At 37.6% G+C, this 25,537-nt stretch overlaps 1 protein-coding gene across 2 annotated transcripts in view; it reads left to right on the top strand.

Annotated features, from left to right (window-relative positions):
- Positions 1–6,024: 6,024 nt before the first annotated feature.
- Positions 6,025–25,537, top strand: part of srcin1a (SRC kinase signaling inhibitor 1a) — an 81,913-nt gene continuing 62,400 nt past the window's right edge. The window contains exons 1-2 of one of the 2 annotated variants that reach the window (XM_073814007.1): positions 6,025–6,103; positions 24,550–24,579. In XM_073814007.1, coding sequence (XP_073670108.1) covers positions 6,076–6,103; positions 24,550–24,579 — 58 coding nt within the window. In that variant the 5' untranslated portion in view covers positions 6,025–6,075. The remainder of the gene's footprint in view (positions 6,104–24,549; positions 24,580–25,537) is intronic. The other variant, XM_073814009.1, reaches the window with a different exon arrangement.

The following is a 25,537-nucleotide window of genomic DNA, read 5'->3' as shown; positions in this document are numbered from 1 at the left end:
CTTTCTTCACGTAGTGTTCTGAAGTTTAGAGTTTCATCATTACCAGTCACACTCGCACACATGCACACACACAAACATTCTGGTTTCCATGTTTTGTGGAGATATTCCATAGATGTTCCAAACTGTATATTCTATTCCCTAACCCAAGCCCTAACCCCAACCATCACAGAAAACTTTCTGCTGCTACTTCACATTTTCATCATTCTGTTTGATTTATAAGCTTGTTTCCTCATGGGGACCTCAAAATGTCCCCACAAGGTCACAAAATCCTGGTATTCCTATCTTTGTGGGGACAATGGGCTTTATGCCCAGCTGCACTACTTCCTGAACTTCAGCCAGCTCCTTGTTTCCTGTTTGCCATTATTGGACAAACTGATTAATCCAGGTGTGTCTGATTATTGTTGTTGTGACTGCTGAGGTCAGGCACACCTGGATTAATCAGTTTGTCCAATAATGGCAGACAGGAAACAAGGAGCTGGCTGAAGTTCAGGAAGTAGTGCATAAAGCATAAAGCCTATTGGTCCCCACAACGTGATAATTACCAGGTACACACACTCTCTCTCTCTCTCTCTCTCTCTCTCTCTCTCTCTCTCTCTCTCTCAGGCTATATCTTCTCTGAAATACCTCCAATCCCTCTCAGCATGCTGTCAGTGTGCTTGGTAATGTGTTTGGATGTGTGACTGATGCATTACATGACAGATATCCATGTGTGACATTCTTTTTCTGTGCTTAATTTTGTTATTCTTTGGCTTTAGAGACATTATGCATATGTGTGTGTGTGCTGTAAAAGTTGCCATGAAAATGTAATGTTAATACAACAGAATTCTTGGGAAAAACATTTTGAATAGGGCGAAACTTTGCAGAATACATTCAGACTTTCAGTATTAGGGAATAGACATATCCACACTGCACTGCTGTTGTGCAAAACACACACACACACACAAAATCTCTCATTAAAGTTGGTTTGTAATTGTTGTACTTGATGATAACCGTAATGTCTGGCAGCAGCAGATATGTACACGATGCATTAATGCTAAAATTCTCTAGAACAGAATTCCTATTACCTCTGGAATGAGATGCAGAGCTCCTGGCCGTCTGATGCCTGGCCTCGTTCTAACCTGACAGCAATACCCTCATGGGTGCTTGCTTATCTGTGTGTAAGACATATGTGTTTACTGATAGAGGTAAAGAGACATACACCTTTATACATTAACACAGCCAGCATGTATAGATATGCTTAGACACTGCATAAACCCACACACCGCCTCCGCTGTCTCTTTCTCTGTTTTTCTCTCTCTTTCAATGTCTCTCACTGATGGCATTTATTGTCCTGCACAGACCTCTTGTCTGTATACTGTATTGTTTCACTAATCTAATACTCTATCAACAACACTTGGTACTTGTATGGTACAGATTTGCCTGAAATTACAGTCCTAGTTTCTGCTTTATGAGATCTTTATGTTTGTAGTCCATATATTTGTAGAATAGAGTTTCAGTGCTGTTTGAATAATATTCACATCTAGTTTATGAATGAGTGTGACAGCTGTGTACTAATACTAAAGTGACTTCCATTAGTTTCCACACCATCCATTCAGATAAATCAGTTATCCAGATTTACACTTTTCCACCATTTGCTTGTTTGCTTCTTTCCTATCATCCCTCGAGTGCTGCTTTCTAGTAAGATCTCAGAAATGCATTGGGATTCATTACAGTCAACATCTTAAATTTTTTAGCACTGTTGGATCTAGAGGTCCTGGCCAACTTGTATTGTTTGTGGTCTCAAAGTGTTGTCCAATGATTTAGTTGAAGTCTTTGAGAGCTTTCCAAAGAAGAAAGACTTTGTCTCTTTCTCACACACAAACAGCTTTATGCAGTGGCCACAAAAGTGTTTAATTGTTTAAAGGTGCATTGTGTAACTTTTAGAAGGATCTCCTGTCAGAAATGCAATATAATTTACATAACTATATTATCAGTGTTGTACAGTGCTGGGCATGTTACATTTCAAAACATTTAACAACATTTGTTAGAATAATCGCTTTGTCGTTGAGAATGAGCTATTTTTATCTACATACACCGCAGTGTGAGAGGCTGAAAAGGAGATAAATCAGCTCTTTTTAAAAACTTCACTGATTATACATTTGTATTTAATTGAGGTGGTGGGAGTGAATAAGAGAAAGTAATGATTTCCAAACGTCTGCTTAAAGAAAGTTTGCATACGTGTGTTTGTGTTGTAAAGACAAGTGAGAAAAACCTCTAAAAAAAACTTTTTATTTTCTCTCATTTTCGCATAAGAATTTTTCACAGCAGGTTTCCAGGGATCGTCGGCTATTGAATCTCACGCTTCCAGGCAAAAATAGTTCTCTGTTTGAATATTCATTAAATGATATACATCAAGTGGATAAGCCGGAGGGTGGCAGGAGTAAATTCTCGTAATTTATGTGCATCCCGCCAGTGATCTTTTTGAGCACTGATGTCTGTTGTCTTTCTCTAGAAATAACAGATGACTCTTTAATTATTGTACGACTAAAACAGTGTGGGTCCATACTAACAAGTAGATAACTAGCAATGACATGTACACAGCAGTGATACACATAATAATAACTGTGTATTATCAGTATCTCTGAAAATCGGTGTATGTGTGTGTTTAAAGGAACATGCCCACATTTTGGGAATTTAGCTTATTCACCGTATCCCCCAGAGTTAGATAAGTCCATACATACCTTTCTCATCTCTGTACGTGCTGTAACTTTGTCTGACGCAGCCCCAGCTAGCTTAACTTACAGTAGCACAAAGACTGGAAGTGAATGGCTCCAGCTAGTAAACTGCTCCCAATAAGTGACAAAATGACATGAACATTTTCCTATTTATGTGTTGTGATTTGTATTGTCACAGCGTGTACAAATAACAATAATAGTACAAATAACTTTTAATAGTATACATACTGGGAACTATATTATCAGAAAGCGAAGCACTGCTACTTGGGCGGAGTGATTTTTGATCGATTTTTCGATTAATCGTTTTTTAAAACGTGGTCGATTAAAAATCGATTCTCAAAGAGCAGAATCGATTTTTTTTCCATATTTATTTCCGCAAACATTGACCGGAGGAATGGAAGCATTTTAGATTTCGCAAGCAAGACGTGTTGTGGCTTTTAATTTCTTTTTATTAATTACCCACTTGTAAACTGCTGTTCACTGTTCTTTTTTATTAATATAGTATGTATTAAATCTATATTCATTGAGTTGAATCGAGAATCGAGTATAAAAACCTACCTGAGAACCGGAATCGAAAATTTAATCGAGAATCGGAATCGAATCGAATTGATAGCTTGTGAATCGAAATCAAATCGATCTGGAACATCTGAATCGATACCCAGCCCTAGTGATAAGTAGCAGTGCTTCACCTTCTGAGAATATAGTTCCCAGTATACTGTTAAAAGATAGCTGGGTCTCATATGACCTTGTTATTTGTAGACAGTGTTACTATACAAATCACAACACATAAATAGGAAAATGTTCAGGTTATTTTGTCACTTATTGGGAGTAGTTTGCTAGCTGGAGCCATTCACTTTCAGTCTTTGTGCTAAGCTAAGCTAGCTGGGGCTGCGTCAGACAAAGTTACAGCACGCACAGAGATGAGAAAGGTATGTATGGACTTATCTAACTCTGGGGGATACGGTGAATAAGATAATTTCCCAAAATGTGGGCATGTTCCTTTAAAGAAGGTAAAAGGGAATGCAAATACATATTTAAAGTTGAAAATGTTGATGTTAAATTATGCAACAGGAATTAACGGTCTAGAAAGATCTCAGATTTACTTGGTGATAATAATTACAATTTAGTTTCTTGGTGCATAGGTCCTGACAACAGCCAATTAAATTGCAGCAAAGGGTATCCACCGGTCTACAGCTCTGGAGGGAGTACACTTTCTGTCCCAAAAATACATTGATTTATGTTTTAGTATAAAAATGTGTGTGATAATCCAAGCTACGAAAGTCCTTTATGTATGAAATCCATAACATCCATATCCATACAAGTAGCAAAGAAGCCTGGTTAAACAACCTGATGGTTTTAAAAATTATAAGGTTAAATAATTACAACAAAGATGGATTAAAGCATCGGGTAAATGAGTACATTTAAAGACCTTCATATATTTGGGCTTCTCAATGTCGCGCTAATTAAAATTAAGAGAGAGTATCCGTTAAAGAACTCATGAAATGAGACAATAAATGACATCTTCTTCTATTTTGTGTCCTGGCCTTGCCTGTAAAGTGGTTATTAGACTTTACAAGCCAACATCATTGCCTAAGAAATAATTAATCAGTGCATATTTAAAATGTCTTCACCATCTTCTGCTGACATTGGTTTAGTGTATAAACAAAATGAGTTCAAGGTTGTTGAAAAAGATATGATGAGGAAACATCTGCCACTATTGTCGACAACCAAAAGCTACACTTTCATGAATGAAGATCTAACAAAGCCTTACCTTACTTGAACAATATTTTAAAGAGACAACATGCTCAGCTCTTGCCTGAATATAAATGAAGTTGACCAAAAAGTTCTTCGATTCATTTTGTAAATGTTATGCATAAAGTTTAGAGAGTGCCATACCAGCCCACTATTATTACTGAAGTCTTGCCTGTTTCTGTCTGAGATCTGTCATGCTCACAACAAGAATGGATGAGGGGTGACAGATTCAACAACTGCCTCTCACATTTCTGTCTGATTTCTTGTGAAGTGAGTCGAATAAGAACAGAAGTGTTGTGTGAACATAAACAATTATAATGGACTAACAAGGATTCAATTTATGCACTGCTTAAAGGTCTGTATTATATAGAAACAGACTGTTTAGCTTCTGCGTTAGTCATTGAAGTGTAGTAGAACCCCAGAATAAAACTTTGTTAGTCAGCATGGATAACAAGCGTCTTTTGTGATGTGGCTTTGTGCTTGCTGAGGAAACAGTTTAGATAAGACTGAAGCAGGACAAAGGCTTGTCAGTTCTTTAGTGAGAAAAGAAGCTTATTGGCCAAAACCAGAATACATCCTACGACTGTCAGCGATGATTTCAAGATTGCTGGATGTTGTCAGCAGGGCTTTCTAGTCAATATAAAATTATCAGTATGAGTCACTGGGGCAGTCGTAGCTTAGTGGTTAAAGTGTCGGCTTGTAACCCTAGAGTTGTCGGTTCAAGGCCGGGAGTGAGTGATTTCAGACAATAAGAGCCGGAAGCGCTGCGGGCACTGTCTTGTGTCGAGATGCGGGGGTTCACTTGGCACAGTGAAAAGGATTGTACATTGGTGGACACTCATTATTGAGGTGCATTATGGGATTGAAAAAGTGTACTCGGTAATGTCCACTTTCGGACACCACTACAAAATGGCGGATAGGGCACTATTTACGGGTATATGGAGATAATTTGGACACAGTCCATGCCTGTGTGTGTGCATGTGTGGGTGTTTGTTTTTTTCTCAGTTGGACTGTCTGGTAGCCAGGTTAGTTATTACTGATGCCTCAGTGACACATCCCACCTTATCCATCACCCACTGACTAAACAACACCGCCGTCTGCTCATGCTGAAACACAGACACACACACACACACACACATTAAATCTTGCTTAACACACAATCTCATAAACACACATGCTGGTGCAGTTTTAGACTGGTAATAGCTTCTTGCCCCTCTTCTATCTTCCTTATGCGGTGAGCTGTGGATAATGACAGAGATATGTGGAGAAAGAGAGATGGACAGAAAGGAACATACAAAAAGAGAGAGAGAGAGAGAGAGAGAGAGAGAGAGAGAGAGAGAGAGAGAGAGAGAGAGAGAGAGAGAGAGAGAGAGAGAGAGAGAGAGAGAGAGAGAGATTGTGAACAAGTGCCAGCTTTCTGTTACCAACCCGCAAGGGCCATTGCTTGCACATATAGCTCTCTCTCTCTCTCTCTCTCTCTCTCTCTCTTTTCCTCAGTCGGTTCTGTCAATGCCTTAGAAATATTCAGTTGTGTGGTTTATGATTTTTGGGACCGGCTATATGAGGAATGATGGCGGGCTAAAGCTGTACAGAAGCGATAGGGAATGTAATGAGAAATGAGGAACAACGGGAGCCAGGTTGGATGAAAATTAATCTGTTTTTCATCTTAATCTTGATATTCCCAGTACTTTCCCTATTTGATTCTTTTTTTAAGGAGAGGTAAGCTTAACCCGGGGAGTATTATGATTATTTAGATAAGTTTGCCTTTCTCCTGGGTCTGTCCTTTTTATGAATGTGAATATAAGTTTACTTCTGCAGTCTTTTTAAGCTTTATTATTATTTTTTAAGACTTATACTGTATTGCGTGTTTCTGTTTGTGTAGTGAGTTTGTGTAGTTGCAGGTGCTTCACTGAGGGTTTACAACTGACTATATAATCAATTAGAATAATATGTGCATCAGTAAACACATCTGGCTTTTGCACACTTAGGAAGGGATGAAAAAGAAACTGAAAGTGCTTGTGTGTGTGGAAACAGACAGCGGTTCCTATTTCACCAATTAGTGTATTTAGAGAAAGTAGAGCGATGGTTAAGTAGCATTGATGCTGGAGGGAGCATGTGAAAGAAGAGAGAAGATGCAATTCAGAGCGAAAGACAAAATATAGAAAGCACCGAAAGAACCTGATGAATTATGCTAATCATTTTCGCTTTTAATAAAGTCATTTTAGATCGGTTTGTGCTAGAAACAGAAGGAGGCACGTGGCTCTTTGTTTGGTTTGGGAGAAAGAAGTTGAGTCTCTTTAGGGGTCATGTAATGATAAATGCTCCAGTGCCGTATACCAGAATAAAACGTGTTCGACATGACCTACGTGATATTTTTAACCAATCACAGTGCCTAACAAGACATCAAGTGTTCCACAAAATCCCCTAGTTTCTGTCATACCCTGTTACTCCAACTCGGGTCACCCATAATTCATCGCTCTTCTGGTTTCTGAGTTCCTCTTGCCCTCCTCTTCTTGTCCCAGTTTTATCTCTTCTTTTCTCTCTCTCAAGATTACACAAGGTTTTTCACTACCTCATGGATTTAGAGCGATCAGTTGGTTTTTTGCTGAAAATACAATTTTGTCTTCCATTGCTGCTGGTGGTTAAATTAAATTATTATATTTTAAACACAGATGTAAGATCAGTTTTGCAGTCCCTCTTAACTCTTTCACCGCCAGCGTTTTTAAAAAAAGTTGCCAGCCAACGCCAGCGTTTTTCATGATTTTCACCAAAGTTTAATGCCTTCCAGAAAATGTTCTTCTTTAAATATATAAACGTGCAATATACCAAATGAAAGAACAGACCCTCTGCTTTCAAACAAACAAAAAAACCGTTTCATCCTACCTTCAGTGGTTCTTTTGTAATCAGCTTTTGAATATGGGTAGGTTTCTGCAAAAACACCACATTTTGAGCAAAAAGCAGAGATAATTCAATTTTTGTGACGGACTTTTCATAGAGATCCCATTCAGTGCGATCTTTAAAACAGACACGGACATGCAGCCGCTTGCCATAGGGCAATACTTCCGGTTTTAAAAAGTTGCGGAAGGGCGCCACCTGGTGGATAATAGCGGTATTTCGTAAAGACGGAAAATCTCGGCATTGGCGGGGAAGCGTTTTCTCTTAATTGACAAGATATCTCGTCAATGGCGGTGAAAGAGTTAAAGGATTAGTCAATTTTCTTAAAGAAAAAGTAAATTTTCTTTAATGGACCCAAACACGTAACAATTTTAATTGCAGTTTTAACTGAGTTTCAAAAGATCCCAAACGAGGCATAAGGGTCTTATCTAGCGAAACTATTGTCATTTTTGACAAGAAAAATAAAAAATATGCACTTTTAAACCACAACTTCTCGTCTATCTCCGGTCCTGTGACGCGCCAGCGCGACCTCTCGTAATATGTCATCACGTCAAGAGGTCACGGATGACGAATGCGAAACTACGCCCCAGTGTTTACAAGTGTGGAGAAAGAGGACCGCTCCAACGTTGTTGTTGTTTTAAAATCGTCCACAAATGTGCGTTTCATAAATGTAACACGTGACCTTTCTACATCATTACGCAATTACGTGAGGTTGCGCTGGTGCGTAACAGGACCGAGGAAGACGAGAAGTTGTGGATTAAAAGTGAATATTTTTATTTTTCTTAAAATCGTTTTGCTGGATATGACCATTATGCCTCGTTTAGAGTCCTTTAAAACTCTGTTGAAACTGCAATTTTAAACTGCATTAAAACTAATAAGTGTTGGGGTTCATTAAAGACCATTAAAATGAGAAAAATCCTGGAATGTTTTCCTCAAAAACCATAATTTCTTCTCGACTGAACAAAGAAAGACATCAACATTTTGGATGACATGGTGGTGAGTAAATGATCTTGATTTTTTTTAAGAAAATTGACTAATCATTTAAGTCTTGAGATTTGAGTGGTCTCAAATTGCTATAAAGACAACTGCAAAACCACTCAATGGTAAAAGTTAACTTCACATTTTAAGGTATTAGTAAATCCTCTAAAAGAAACAGCTGTCATTGGAACTATTTGCTGTCATAATTTATGCCGGTTTGTCGAATAGCTGTGGCCATATTGTAACCTGTAGCAAATAGAATAGGAAGCAAAACTACCTATTTATCGGTAGATATTTTCATGTAGTTTATTGATCATAACAGATTTTCGCAAGTTGGCATAATTTCACTTTGTAGGGCAGGTGTTCCCATTACCTGCAGCTGTATCACCTGTAATGTTTTTACTTGTAGTTAGTATAACAGTTGGTAGAGCAGTAGGCATGTTGCCCTGTGGATTGTGGGTGTCGTGGGTGAGGGGCAAGACACGTCATCCCACCAAATCATTGCCAGATGGCTCCTCTTCCTTCTTCTTCCTCGCCTGTAACCACGGAAACCTACCCACCAGCCCATCTGTGAAGCAGCCCCACCCGATTCTTCTTCCATACAACACTCCCTATAGGCCACCACGAGGGACTAAGAGAGAGATAGAGCCAGAGAGAATAAAAATAAGCCTGAGATTTAGGAAGGGCTCATGGGGCAATCTCGGGGGAAATATGCAACAATTTGAATTTTGAGTTTCATCGTTTTTTTTTTTTTATTGTCCCAGAATATGTGTATGGTGGTTAACTTTTGTTAAAGTGTTTTTGCATTCTGCTCACCATATCAGAAAAAGATGACTTTTGAAAGATTTAAATGCATAAAATTTTTGATGTATATGTCTAGAAATTCGATTTTTAACTACTCAGTAATAACTTCATATGAATCATCTGTGTTTAGCAAATGTGAGTCTCTAAGCTAAAGTCAATATAACCGGATCAATGAAGGAAGCATATTCTTTCCAGAAACAAATGCAACACTATAAAGCAAAAAAGCCCCCTCCCAGATAAACTATATCAGCTGAATACATCAGTGTCTTTAAGGACATTAGCTAATGTTACCTTTCCCTTGAAACAAACCTAAAAACTTTGTCTTAGCCACAAACCCTTACAATTACAGGACCATCCACCCACAGTCTCTCCTAATGGTCTAGGGTATATGTCTCTGTCTGGAATTTATAATAGTTAATAACATGCCTTTCTGTGTTTTTGTATGAGCAGGAAAAGAGCAGAAAAATGTATTAGAGAATTCTGTGGGTTGTCATGGTGACTGAACCGAGTCTCTTTTTTGGCAAACAACTTGATCTTTTCCCCCCGTTGCTTTATCCCCAAAACAATATTTGTTTTTCCCAATATGCATTACTCATCATGCGGTTGAGTTTAATTAAAACAGTTTTTGTGTACAGGCGTGCAAGTGCTTTGTGATTTTTTTTTTAATATAAGATGTCATCTGAGGTCACACACATTTATGCAAGATTTGCATAATTCTTTTCCTATTTAGATTTCATTTACATCCCGAAAGACTGTGACTACTATCTGTTATAACTCGGGTCTGATGTGAGCTCCTTCTGTTTTGCCTGTCTCTAGATTCAGTTTTGTTGCCTATTTCTCGTGACTCTGGATTGTTGTGCGTCTAAATAGTTTTTGTTACTCAGCATGCGTACAAGTGGAATGGTAAGATCATGTTTATATTCTCATGTTCCTTACCAGTACTGCAAGGTGGTTTGCGATGCAAATTAATGCGAGGCTGTAATTGTTATATGTTTGCTTGCATGTGTGTTTACGTGAATGTAAATTGTGTGCGTGTACTTATGCATATCGCCTAGTTATAGATTCAAACGACCCATTGAATTTAATTTCACAGTCAAACGCTTAATAAGGTTTTATTCTGAAGTTATACATCATTATGACATCATCATTATACAGCTTCATTCTCCCATAACAGGCTTAAATGTGTCGTCTCACTACTAATGAAGGAATAGACTAGTCATCTACTTAAAATGATTCATTTTGGTTGTTTTACAACTAAATCCATCTTGTAACGGATGGAAAAGCAATAAATGTCTAAACTGTATCGGCAACTAAGAAGCTTTCAATGAAATCAGGAAGACCTAAAAAAGATTTAATTTCTGCTTGTGTGTGTGTGTGTAAATTGGGTAGCGTGGAGCAGGGCCGCTTGTCTTTCTAGAGACAACTTGAAAGTGGGTCGATTCTTCTGCCTGTTTTGTTGCTGTAAAGTGAAGGGATGAGCGGAGATGCACACATAGAGCTCCAGCACGTCTGACTTGGCAGACCCTGTTATTTTAGCCTGTCAGATAAAGAGAGGGAGAGAAAGAAAGAAGAAAATGTTTGCTGCCGGTAATGATTTCCTTCGAAATAAACACTTTCAATTCTTTGCTGGTATCGTATAATAGCTTAATAACTCGAGACATCTTACCCTGTGTGAGTTTTTAGGATTTCATCAAGAATCGTTGATTTTGTTTATCACAGTTGTCGGTTTTAGCAGCTTTTGGAAAATAAAACAAATCACCTGATTTTAAGGCTTCATGTGACACATAAATGACTAAAAACTTACTTTGGCAAAGTATAAGACCTAAGGAGTAATAGCTTTGTGTTTAAACAACACAAAGTTACTGTAAGATTCACGTTTATGTATATAAAAACACCGAAAGGATGTGTAAAGTCAATTCAGAGAATTGTTTTTAAACACTTATATATACTGCGGAAACATGTTACAAAGAGACTATTAACCAGTTTTTCACTATTTTTTTGTTTTTTTGGGTGGACCTGAAATCATGGCTCATGAGGCACTGGATTCAGATTCATTTTTTACTGGAGCCACCGAGCATGGCCCCAGCTCCTAGCACAATAATAACTAAAGTGCATTAGCATTGCAAGCATTCATTTGGGTTGTAGTGGTTGTATTTGACGGTTGAGTGAGTCGGCAGCTTTCTCATATTGAGTGGACGTGGTTTCAGCACAAACAGCGGACACGCCCCCAGCATTTGAGAGCAGAGAATCCTCCCTTTTTTCCAAGATTTTTATCATTGCTTTTATTTACACTGCATGAAAAGGCAGATTTTCGTACCAGTTAATGCCTGATCTTGATAGTTTTTTAATCATTTAAAATTGGCTAAATTAACACAATATTCGGTGGCATGACAGTGTTTACGCTCTTTAGATTAACACTGGGACCTTTAAAACATTTCCCAAGCCTGAACCTAGCAGCCTGAACAAAGCAGAGCCAAAGGCTCCAATGTAACCTGACTAATTCTGTGCTATTTAAAAACAAAACCTATATAATAACTAGTTTTACAGACTTACAATAGTTTGCAATAGCTAGATCAGTTGTTCCCAAACTTTGGGGTTGCAAGATGGTGCCAGGGGGTCCCAGTTTTATGACATTTTATATAATACATTACTTTATCAAAAATTCAGTGAAATCAAGTCTCAGAAAATATAGCTACCAACCAATAGCACTAATTTGATCATTTAGGGGCGGTTTCCCAAATCAAATAAAATTTTAATTGTCACATACACATACATACAAAGTATGAAACGCAGTGAAATGCTTTTTACAACTGTCCGGTATTCAAGCATAAAAGGAAAAAGGAATGCAATTTGGGAATAAATAAATAAATAAAGTATAAACTATACAAGAACTATATAAAAAAATAGTGTTTTTATGATTGTCCTTAAAGTGTCGGTGTGGTTAAAGTGTATGAAGTGGCACGGTGCTATGCAAGTCCAGAGTTAAAGTAAGAGTCCAGAATTAATCCCAGATAGGGATTAGACTACTTCTGGACTAAAATAAATGTCCAAGAGCTGTCCAAACTGAAAACAACATGCACTGGCATACACTCTAAAAAACAAACGGTGCTATATAGCACCAAAACAGTTGCTTTGGATCGTAACGATAGAAGAACCATTTTTAGTGCCATATAGCACCAGTGAAGCACCAGTGAAGCACCAGTGAAGCACCAGTGAAGCACCTGTGTAGAACCATATAGTGCTATGTAGAACCATATGTGGTGCTATATGGCCCCTATATGGTTCTACACTGGTGCTTCACTGGTGCTTCACTGGTGCTTCACTGGTGCTTCACTGGTTCTTCAGCGGTGCTATATGGCACTAAAATGGTTCTTCTATCGTTACGATCCAAAGCAATTGTTTTGGTGCTATATAGCACCGTTTGTTTTTTTAGAGTGTATCTTAAAGGGGACAGAGAATGAAAAAACATTTTTACCTTGTCTTTGTTGAATAATGGTAGTCTACCCACATTCACAAACATATAAAAAGTGCTAGACATGCTAAACATCTCAGTCTCATAGAAATTCCTCTTTTAGAAATGTCAGCCAGAAAACGGCCCAATCTGAAAAACTGATGCTTATGACATCACAGGCATCTCACTGCCCCTCCACTTTAAAATAATTGCCTAAATTTTTTGAGTGGCAGCAAAGTCAGCCAATCAGTAATGAGATTGCAAGTTAAGCCAGTAGGGGGAGCCAAATAGGTGCAAAACCACTTGTTTAAAATCCCCCACCCTAATAGAGCTATCTGAGAGAGGTTTTTAGGAAGCTTCTAAGGCATTACAGACCCCAAAAAATTTTTTTAATCTGCATGTCACATCACAGAACAAGGATAAATACTCCGTTCAATCATTCTATGTCACCTTTAAAATACATCAGCACCCTTTGTTTTCCCTCAAAATGCACACAATTAATGTTTTAGTAAGGCATGTTTGTTCAAACTAGTTATATTTCCGAATTAAACTAATTAAAATAAAATAAAAATTAAATGTCTAGTCCTGGTTAAAGGACAAGTTCGGTATTTTAGACTTAAAGCCCTGTTTTCAGATTGTTTATGGTCAAATAGAATGGTTTTGACTGAAATTTCGACATTTTCGGCTGCCCTGAGAATTTTCGCTTGTTTGTGTTTCAGCTCAGACCTCTACAATGGCTTTATAGGTGCACTGGAACAATCCTTCCTAAAATGCATTAAACTTTCGTTTACAAAGACGTGAAACTCACCGAGTGGTCAGGGGTGTTCACTGGTATGCTCACACAAAAATCGCTCCAAAAGACGCATTCCAACAGGTTTTATCGTAGTTTTTACCAACTCCATTGACTGTATTAGACGTCCTGTGAGGTACGGTATTACTCCGCGCCGGGAACTTTGTTTCTATTCTTGCAATTGGCAAAGGCGGATTAGCGCCACCTCCTGGGCTGGAGTGTTTATTATTCAAGCTCTAAGCGGAAGAATGTACGGGTGTGAGGCGTTTGGGGAAATAGGTCCACAAGTTAACAACGAATGCTAAAACAGCTGTTGGAAAGCATCTTTTGCAGCGATTTTTGTGTGAGCATATCAGTGAACACCCCTGACCACTCGGTGAGTTTCTCGTCTTTGTAAACGAAAGTTTAATGCATTTTAGAAAGGATTGTTCCAGTGCACCTATAAAGCCATTGTAGAGGTCTGAGCTGAAACACAAACAAGCGAAAATTCTCAGGGCAGCCGAAAATGTCGAAATTTCAGTCAAAACCATTCTATTTGACCATAAACAATCTGAAAACAGGGCTTTAAGTCTAAAATACCGAACTTGTCCTTTAAGCTAATCCCTGTTCGGGAAACCACCCCTTAATGTTTTGTCTAATTCAAATTCAAATTTTAAGTTTGAGTTTGTTTTATGTCATTAATTTTCGGGATGGGGGGCATGAAGAGATGCACCCTACACAAGAGGGGGAGCGCACTCCGAAAAGTTTCAGAACCACTGAGGTAAATAACTTCTTTAGCCTACTTGTGAACATTTACATCTGTGAAGTATTTCAGTAACAGAATTCAGAACATTTCCCACATCCAGTCCATGAAACCGTTAAGATCCCCATATTTCATTTGAGTTTCGTGAGGTTATTTTTGATTTAACATTACCGCACTTCTCTGATGTTGGCAGTTATGTGAAAGCATTTGACAGTGAAAGTGTTCTGCTAGACTGAAGGTCTGTGAAGCGAGCAGATCTGAAAGCAGACGTTTCTCACTCTGTCTCAGCTTCTTTAATGATGTCTCAGATGGTTTCCAGAAGTATATTAAAGAACAAACACACTGATTCACACACATAAGCCCACATGCACACACATTTTTACATATATTTGTGTATATAACATTTATATATAAAGTTTGTTTTTTTACATCTACTGTAGATGGACAAGTCTCCGTTGTGATAATGAGAAGATGTGAGATGGCAATCTCTTGTTTAGTTTAATTAAAAACTGTTATTAACCACAAAAGAAACAAACAAGCTGTTAATCTGTCCCAATCATTGCGAATGTGCATTTGTGTACTACTGTGTACCTGTTGTGTGTGTATTCAGAATACCAAAGGCAAAACCAGATTGCACCTCAATGGCACTGCTTGAGTCTAATCACATTTTCCAAGGCACAGTAATGATCCCTATCCAAACATATATCGTTTTAGATGGGTAGATAGGACAAGAAATTGAGTTTATGGTATGTAGCCGCTGTTGTACTAGTACTTCTGTAAGGTGTGTAAGTCTGTGAATTGTGCGAGTCGTCTGTAATGGACTTGTTATAGAAAGAGTTGTTTCCCAGTCACTTTGATGGCCCCTAGGCAGTATTAGCAATTATACAGCAGTGAGGGAAGGTCTCCTCTCTCTATCATTCGGGTGTTAGACACTTAAAGAGAGAGAGGAGGGGAGTGAGAGACAGACAGACAGACAGATAGATAGATAGATGTGAAATAAATGAATAATTGAGGTTATTTAATAACATGCATCCGCTGAACCCTCTACCCACACAACTGTATATACAGTATCTCTTACAGTTGATCTAGTGCTTTTTTTAGTAAACTTCTGTAAATCCACCACCAGACTGATTTATAGACTAATCCACAGACTCGTTTCATTCTAAATAGCTCATTGCATTTGCTAGAGGGCGTTTTTAATATGAATTTTGCCCGATTGAATAATTAATAACTGTATATGGTTACGTTGCAATATTTTACTTTCTGGTTTTGATTGATAAAGCAAAATGGGAAATTGTAATTTATGGAATTTATGTTTTCTTTTAAGGGGTTAAATATAATAAATCATATCTTGAATGTTTTATAGAGGTTAATTGTGTTAGTAAGCAAATAACCTCTAGAGGCCACTATAAAACAGTCACTTGCTGACTGATAAACCAGTTTGTGCTTCCAATCGGTTTGGGTTCACTGTTTGTTTAATGGTGTGTTTTGTGAATAGGTGCATATGTATGTGAAACCCAGATCTACTAGCTAGGATTTAGTAAAATAAAAAAAAGTAAAACAGCTAGGAAAGTGCCCTCTATGTTATGGATCTATGTTAAACAGATATTATTTTAGTAGTGGGTTTAATTTAAAAATGATTAAAAAAATAAATGGATGGATATTCAAGTGTGAACAATTTTCACTGACTCAAACATTGGACATGTTATCTTATATGCAACTCTATGCTTTATTTTCATTGGTAATGAATAGAAAAAATGTTTAATTAGCTCATTTCTTTCTTCTTTCCACATGACTGTTTCTCATTTGCATTTGAGTTGAGCGCATCTTCATGTGTAAATGAGTGCAATATATTCATATTTTCATCTGATTCCTGTCTTTTGGAAATAAGTTTTCAAACCCTTGTGCGTCAGCATTCTGCTTTCTCTCTGTCTCACTTCTGCCCTGTATAGCTTCTCTGCCGCCTCATTTGTTACTCCACCTCCTCCTGTCTTACCCCTCCATATGCTCCTCATAGGCTCCCGGCATCAGAAGGCAAAGTGTCTCCCTAATGGCAGCATGTGCATCACTGTGGTGGGTAAAGCAATAGCCAGGAGGCAAATGGGAAGTGAGGCATTAGAGCGTGTTAAATTTGAGGTGCTAAAACTACAGCATGTGTGTGTTTCACTATAAAGCTTTAATTTTTCATGTGTCAGACAATTTGTCCGAATGAGTTTTCTTAACTGTCCTGTTTTCTAAAAAGTGCTCTATGCTGCTGCTGTCGCTCATTTTTATTAAAACTTTTTAATTGTCTTTACAAAACTATTTTCTTATAACATGCTAATATTGCCATTCAGATGATTTAAACATTTCCATAATTATTATAAGGGCTGTAAAATACTTATTTTTTGGCTGCATACTCTGTGTGTAGTTGTGCAAAGATAGGACAATGATGTTTCAAGAATTTCTGATGCTGTGTCATTTCTTTATAAATATAAAGGAATGTTTCACTCCGAACAAATATCAGAAATCTTCATGTGGTTTTAATCTTGAATGTGTCCAGGTGTCTTTTTTTATAAAAATCTTTTTTTTTAATTCAAGCATGCATAATATTTGTGTTTAATGAAAGAAACAACAGGGGTTAAGTACACTCCAAAAAACAATGGTTCTAAATAGCACTAAAAGTGTTTTACTGTCTCATCGGGTAATCAGAGGGGAACTATTTTTAGTGCTAAATTGCACCTACATGTATGTATAACCTATGTAGAACCATATTGTGCTGTGTTGAACCAGAGGCGTTTTCAGCATTGAAGGATATCCGGGGCTTAGCCCAAACCATATTAAATAGAACTCGAAGAGCGTATAAAGTGTATAATAAGAATATTAACGTGATCTGTAGCAGCATATAAAAGTGTACTCACCTAATCGCGGTGGGTCACAGGAGTAAAGGGTCATAAGAACTTTAATCTTTCCTATCAAGTAGATTTTGCATGTGAGTTTTACACAGAACCGCCAAAATTAGATTTTTAAACTGCTGCGCCGAAGCAATAAGGATCGAGTGATAAATAAACCTACAGTACAATACTGTATACCTACTATCTTATATCATTTATATCTACTGTGTATACTACAACCAAACTCTTTTATTTTAATATACAGAATGTCTTAAACATAATATAAACGTATTGCTGCCGGAGACTTGCCATTGGCTGTTGTAATTGAATAAATGATGAGGTCAGTGTAAGAAAGTATTACAGGGGCTATTTTGGGGATGTTTTTCTAAATTTTATTTTGTTTCCTAGTATTTAAATATAGTTTTAAATTATTACGTTTAATGTAATAATGCGTTAAGTTATCTGTTTTAAATTTTAAAGATACTTTTTCAAGTTACCGTTGTAGAGATCAGTAGTTCCATTCCTGTAGTTAAATACTGCTCTAATTAGCTCATCCCTTACTCGCTGCATATTCAACAGAGAGGAAGGAACAAAGTAGCCCATAGGCTACCGACAACAAAGAAACGTGTATTATAGGCTTGATTTTTTTAAGACCTAGTCCTATATCTATTTTTAACAGACTATATGCAGTTAAGCCAATGCACAATAAAATAAGGCAACTTGATTTTACATAGGCTATTGTCCGGTTTCATATTTGTTAGTCAACTTTTCAAAATACATTCAGGGCTAAACTCTGAAGCCCCGGGAAAATCGCATGACACCGCCCCTGTGTTGAACCATAAGTGGTGTTATAGTCATCCAGCACCACTTATGGTTCTACAGAGGTGCTATATACAGTAATGGTTCCCCTATGATAACAAGCTTTTAGTACTATTTAGCACCATTGTTTTTAGAGTGTATATCAGGGGCAACTTTGGTCCTGGAGGGCCGGTGTCCTGCAGAGTTTAGCTCCAACTTGCCTCAGCACACCTGCCTAAAAGTTTCTAGTATGCCTAGTAAGACCTTTATTGGCTGCTTCAGGTGTGTTTAATTATGGTTGGAGCCCTCCAGGCCCGAAGTTGCTCACCCCTGGTGTAGATGATGAAAAAACTAATTCCATCAAATCCTAACATAAACATTTTAAGTTTTAAAAGTGCATTGTTACATATGTAAATTGGGTTGCAAACTTTACAAAACCAACATGCCCTTGTAATTTGTGGAGGCATTGCCTTTATACACACCAACCTTTATAACAGTGTTTAATTTGTTAGCTGTCGTTTTCTCCTGCTTGCTATAAATGTTGTTTGCTTGTATATTTTTAAAAGGTCTTGCTAACACATTATTTTGCATTGATTTTGTCTGTCAGAGTAATTCTAGCTTTAGTTTGATGGATGGAAGCCAACAGTTTGTCCTTACCCACTGTGTTCTGTGCTCTCTCTCTCTCTTTCTCTCTTTCTCTCTCTCCCTTTTTTCTCTTACCTCCATTACTGTAGTTACCTGCTTTACCACATCAGATGGGTCAACTCTATGTACTGATGATATCTGCTTAAGTGGACATCATGTCAGATCAATGTCTTTGAAAGACTTTTCCTCCATCCTAAACTTAAGACAATTAATCAGCTGGCATTTTTACCTTCATTATAAGAATGAAAAGACAAAAACTTGTAGTTTTCTGCTTGCGATGAACATGTTCTACTGGATTTTCACTTAATTATTTGTCCCCTTTGACATTCTGTTGACTATAAATACCAAATCATATACTCCACGCCTACTAATGTACTTTCTGCTTAAAGGTAGGGTAACAGAGATCCTGAAACATTTTTAGTTATGCTGGTTAAAAGTCTCCTCACATTCTGATAGCAATCACTGTGTTAAGTTGTTTAAATGTATTTGTAAAAATTGATGTCATCTGTGAAAGGCGTAGGACCAAAAAATGTTCAACAAATCATAGATTTCGGTCCGAACGGACGTTTCCTTTTATGTCCCTCATACGTAAGCGTAATTTGTATTCCCACCGCGCAGCGAGTCCACGCAGATACCATACGTCATCGGCGCGTTCACTTGCGCTCTGTCTGTAAACAGCGAGAACAGCAAACTTTTCTGCTGAATTGACAACCTACACAGGAGCAACAAAACTAAATGCATCTTTTATAACAACAACAGCAAAAACTGCCTGGATCAGCAAGAGCAAAAACCCAAATTAACATCTGTAACTTTACTGCTTTACCGCGAGATGCAAACAGCTACAGGAGGCAAAGGGTCTGAAAGGGTCGTTGCACTGTTTATTTTGGTAAGGTAGGTACGCGATATGTTTGTATTGAGATGGATTCAGATATTCTACTTTGATGAAACGTTGTGTTGCTTATGAAATTTGTGTTCGTTTTCCGGATTAGCATTCTCTGATGTAAACCAGTTGTTTATGTTGGTTATTTTGGAAATGTTATTCACTTTGTACTGCAAAGTTTTCTCACTGGTGAATGAGACATGAGACGTGACCGTCTGATCTGTGCGTGTTCATGTGTTTGGAAAGAGGCGTGACTTTGGATGGCGATTTGACTTGAGGGTGGGATCGGGATTTCATTGCTAGGCGGCTACCGTTAGCATTTTTCAAAATGTGTTACCCTACCTTTAATATCTGTTTACACTTTATTGTGATGATCCCAACGTTTTACTGACTATAAGTAACTTTTCAAGTAGGCTTATTTTAACCCTAACCTGTACAGTAAAACCTAACCTAACAATCTACTAATACTCTAGTGAGAGTTTGTTGACATATAGCTAAGGGGACTATCAAAATAAAGTGTAACCATGTCACTGACGCGGCGCCGACGGATCCACAATTCAGTTCGCCAACGCTTGACGTCACCCATTAAAAGTGAATGGGAAGCGTCAACGCTTACGCCCCGTGTGAATGCGGCGTAAGAGGGTAACACTGGCATTAATTTTGTTACTTATACAGCTTTAAACAGAACCATGTGACTGCATCCTTCACAATGTTACTGTACCTGCATATGAACCACAGATCAACATGTCTGATAATTCTTCGTTGAGAGGTTGTTTATATCTGATTAGATATGTTTTTTTTTTCTTTTTTTTAAGTACCATTAACAGTGTATTGGATTTCACTGCAGATTGCAGTGAAGAGAAATGAAAATAAAATCCTTGACATGCATTAATATTATTAAGCTATTAAATGAATGTCAATTGTAAAGCGTTCTTCCTTATGGGTATGCACTCAAGCAATATGCAAGGCAAGCTGAACTACACATCATGAACAACTCTTAAACAGTAATATCACTCAATTATACAGGCAGTTAAAATGTATTGAACACCAATGCACAGCTTGCATTCCACTGACTTATTTCTAATGCTAACACAGTTTAGTCAGAGTGTCAATGTATATTAGCGGCTACAATTCCCTAGAGCAAGTATCATAGTAAGTCTGTATCCGTTCTGTCTGCCCTTCATCGGGCCACTCTGCGAAAGATAATGCTGCTTCTCATGAGAGTGAACGCTATTAAAGTATTCAATCCTAACAACATTAACCACAAGGTCATTCAATTGAGCTGCTCCTCTGGAGCGCTGCTGCTGTCTATTATCAAGCACAACTCCGCTGTTTGTTTTAAGCGCCAGCTATGTTTCATAAAATACCTACTTTTAATCATATGTGAATAATTCATTGCATGGTAATCATGTTTTTAGCCCAAAGCTTACTGAAAGGGAGTAAAGGGCCGACAGAGAGACCTTGGTGACAGCCGAGTTGCTGAAGAGTCATTCAAATCCCATTGAGCTGAACAGAAGTGAGAAAATGATATGATATTTCTCATAGTGTCTGTCTGGGTCATTATCTAAATGCTGTCTCCTGCTCCACTGGTCACTGTGACATTTAAAAGTTTCCAAGGCAGTTCTTCTCAAGGGGAAACAGAAAGTTGGCAAAAACCTTTGCCCTTGACAATGTAGTGTGAAAAGGTCTTAGGCCACCATAAGATTTGATGTTTTGCAATGGTATAGTGATCATATATCAGTCTCTTTATTAAAGGGACAATGTGTAGTTTTTTAAGTATTTTATTAGTCAAAATCAATGTCTTTATTCATAAATATGTCCTCTGGCATTGATCTGACTTTTCTTGGTAAGCTTAGAATTTTTTTTCTTTACTTACATTGAACGGGTTAGTCCATGTCGTTTCGCCATATTGAAAAACTGTAATAGCAGAGAGGGACAAAAAGCGTAACGCGTTTCCACAATGCGTTTTCGTTCAGAACACCTGAACCAGCTGAAATGGACAAGGAGATCAGTGAATACATAACGGCTACCGTAGTTGCAACATGCATTTGGAAAAGCGAGGCGCTAGAGAGCACTATTAGTTTGAATGCGAAATACAATTTTACCACTAGATGGCGGTAAATCTTACTTACTGTGCCTTTAAAATACAACTATCAAATACAGAAAGTTTGTTTGTTGTATTAAAGGAACACGCCCACATTTTGGGAATTTAGCTTATTCACAGTATCCCCCAGAGTTAGATAAGTCCATACATACCTTTCTCATCTCCGTGCGTGCTGTCTGACGCAGCCTCCGCAAGCTTAGCTTAGCACAAAGACTGGAAGTGAATGGCTCCAGCTAGCATACTGCTCCCAATAAGTGACAGAATAACGAAAACATTTTCCTATTTATGTTTTGTGATTTGTATAGTGCAAATATCAAGGTCATATGAGACACAGCCATCTTTTAACAGTAAACATACTCTGAACTATATTCTCAGAAGGCGAAGCACTGCTACATGGGTGGAGTGATTTGCACAACTCTGACCAAACTCTCTGCTCCTCACCAGGTGCTGCGAGCATACAAATACAAATCACAACACACAAATAGGAAAATGCCCATGTTATTTTGTCACTTATTGGGAGCAGTATGCTAGCTGGAGCCATTCACTTCCAGTCTTTGTGCTAAGCTAAGCTTGCGGAGGCTGCGTCAGACAGAGTTACACCACGCAGGGAGATGAGAAAGCTATGTGGACTTATCTAACTCTGGGGAATAATGTGAATAAGCTAAATTCCCAAAATGTGGGCATGTTCCTTTAAAGTCACAATTATACGGTAGCAATTGTCTCATTTTCTCCGTTGTGATGTATGTCCGAGTAAAACGACTTCTGAAATGAAAATAAAGGTATGGCTTGACTTGAATTCATCCATTAAGTATTGTTTGTATCATTGGATGTTTGGTAATGTTGCTATTTGCTAATCTCTGCAAGCACCTGCCATTCCCCGTGACCAGAAGTAAAGAGAGATCATTTCGAGGATTAAAGATTATGAGAGCACATTAACTTCTGTTAAGTAAGCTCACAGATAAGTCATTTGTAAAAAATACCACAATATTTCAAAGGTGACATAGAATGATTGAACGGGGTATTTATCCTTGTTCTGTGATGTGACATGTAGACAACATTTTTTTGTTTGGGTCTGTAATGCCTTAGAAGCTTCCTAAAAACCTCTCTCAGATAGCTCTATTAGGGTGGGGGATTTTAAACAAGTGGTTTTGCACCTATTTGGCTCCCCCTACTGGCTTAACTTGCAATCTCATTACTGATTGGCTGACTTTGCTGCCACTCCAAAAATGTAGCCAATTATTTTAAAGTGGAGGGGCAGTGAGATGCCTGTGATGTCATAAGCATCAGTTTTTCAGATTGGGCCGTTTTCTGGCTGACATTTCTAAAAGAGGAATTTCTATGAGACTGAGATGTTTAGCATGTTTAGCACTTTTTGTATGTTCGTGAATGCGGGTAGACTACCATTATTCAACAAAGACAAGGTAAAAAGGGTTTTTCATTCTCTGTCCCCTTTCAAAAAGTATGTTTTTAATTTCAATTTCAGTGTGACTTTATTTACAGAAAAAGTCCGTTTAAAAATTTTTTTGTATTTAGTGTGACGTCCCATAATACTTAAGCAATATCAGCAACCTCCAGGCTCTCTTAAACCTAAATGTGCTTTTTATTGTTTACATAATTCTTGTATTTTCTGTTCAGTGTTTTAATAAAAAGACATAAAAAATATATATGGATGGTCATTCAAACAAATTATATACATACAAATATACACTCTAAAAAATTGGTGCTAAATACTATAGCACTAAAAGCTTGTACTCATAGGGAACCATTTTTAGTGCTATATAGCACCTATGAAGTGCCTATAAAGAACCATCCAAGGTTGATAGCACCACTATAGCACAAGATATGGTTCTATATAGCACAAAATGGTTCTACACAGATACTACATAGGTGCTATATAGCACTTAAAATGGTTCCTCTAAGTTTACGAGCCAGTGAACCACTTTTAGTGCTTTTTAGCACCGTTTGTTTTTAGAGTAATACATACAGTATATAATGATATAATATAATAACATATTTTGTTATATGTACAATGCAAGGACAAGCTGTTTTAGGTTACTCCACTCCACACCAGTTTGGGAGTGAATAGATTGCTGTTGCCACCGATTTGCTGGTAGTGGCAAATCTTCAGTTTTTGCAAATGTTTTCTGTAGATACTCCATTAAAGTAGCACAATTTCATTAATAATTGATCACATTCAAGTTAATCGTTTTTACAAGTAATTATGGAGTGAATTTATAATGGTTTAATTAACGTTTGAAATACTGAATAAGCAAGTGAATAAATATATGCTCTGCAGAGTCCTGCAGCTGTCAGCTGTATAGTAAGTTACTGTTTTGTTATGCTCTGTGTGTTTCTGTAATCTGACCTCGGGCTGTGTAAAGGGGTTTTTATCACCTGGGGCTACAGTTTATCATGCTAAAATCTTACAGGTACTCCATGAACATTTTATTAGTGGAATTGCTCCATACAAACAATCAAGGCTGAATATTTCCAGGCCTTGCTATTTGCCAAAACACTTTTCTGACTACCTCACCACACATATAAACTGAATTTTCGTATTTGTTTTTTGCAGTTTCACTCCTAAAACCTTAAAACCTGCCAGAAGTTAGAATCTGTGAAACGTGAAAGAGAAAGTAGTTGAAGGCCGATAGCTCGGATGGTTGATAAAATGTTAATTTTGAATGCGTGCATGTGTGTGTTTGTTTACCGGGGCTGTAAGGGAACTGACAGTGAGACTTACAAACACATAAGACAGTAGATATGTTTGGTTGGTGTGTTTTTATATTTCAAATTTTGGGGATGTTTACCGAAAAGTTCTATTTACATAAATGCACACACATACACCAACCAGCATTGTGAGAGATTGTTGTCAGCAAATAGTTTTTCTGTGTTTTGTGAACAGAGGTCTTGCGTCTCAGTGTAGGATTTCATTTCTTGTATTATTGATTGAGCAAGGTTTTTTATTCCTTTGCATAATACAGAACAGAGAGATGATTTGGGAATCAATTCTGGCCAGCAGCACCAAAGCCAATTATCATATATGTGAGAGATATACAGCCAGTGTAAAAGAGGAAGAATGAGATGTTTAACTCTGGTTGATGTTTTTTGTTATTTTTTTTTCAGCTAATGCTGGGGCCTGCTTTCCAAAGCAAGGTAACCACACCCGGCCTTTCCCACATTTCCTCATGTCAGCCAATCAGAGCCATTTACTGGCTTGTCATTTGTTTTACTGACATTGTCACCTGTACGTCAAGGTCTCGTCTGCCCAATACAATGAATGAGTTTGTGTTGTCGTGTCACAGTTCAAACTTCTGTGCTTTTCTACCGCCTTGACTTTATAAGTAAAAGAGAGGAAGAAAGTAAATCATTACAGAGAGAACTGACAGTAAACATGCATCGGATTTCATTGCTGATCCTCTGAGGCAGTTTAGGATGTGTGTGCTCCTGTCAGAAACTACATTATATGCAATATAAAAAAATGATTTATATATTTCATATTTAAAGAAAATACATTTAAATTTGGTCACTGGTTACTTGTGTTGCAAAAGCAGCTTGACTTTCTTACCACTGTGAAACACAAAATGTTTCCTCTGCAAAACACCAGCTGTTTCTTTTCATACATTTGATTAATTTTATGGTATTTTATTGCATAATATTTATATGAGCATTTCCACACAATAATAGACATAATCAAATGTTATAGGCCTACAATAGAAATGCATGCATGGAATAAATGGATCAAACTCTTTATGAATTAAGCCCAATTTCGTCAGAACAACTGGTGCTTTAAAAACCATCACTCTTGACTAGTGTAGTTATCTCTTTTTTACATGTGTATATGTGTCTGAGCATGCAGAAGTATGTGTGTGTGGTGGCTGTGATCCAGCATGTGTCCTTGGAAAGCAAAAGTGACATGACAGGCAATCCCCAAATGTAATATCCTACAGAGAAATTTCGGCTTTATTCTTTTCTCTAATCTATAGCTTGGTGCTTTTACTTTTTCAAAGTTTCTTTTCTTCCTCTAAACCTAAGATCAATAGCTCTGCAGGGAGCAGCCACTTGCTCCTGTGCTTTTCTTTGTTGTAATAAGTCTAATATCTCATCCCATTTC

Source organism: Paramisgurnus dabryanus, chromosome 3, assembly GCF_030506205.2.
Source record: "Paramisgurnus dabryanus chromosome 3, PD_genome_1.1, whole genome shotgun sequence".
Classification (NCBI taxonomy): Eukaryota; Metazoa; Chordata; class Actinopteri; order Cypriniformes; family Cobitidae; genus Paramisgurnus; species Paramisgurnus dabryanus.
This window is presented reverse-complemented; position numbering and strand designations above follow the sequence as displayed.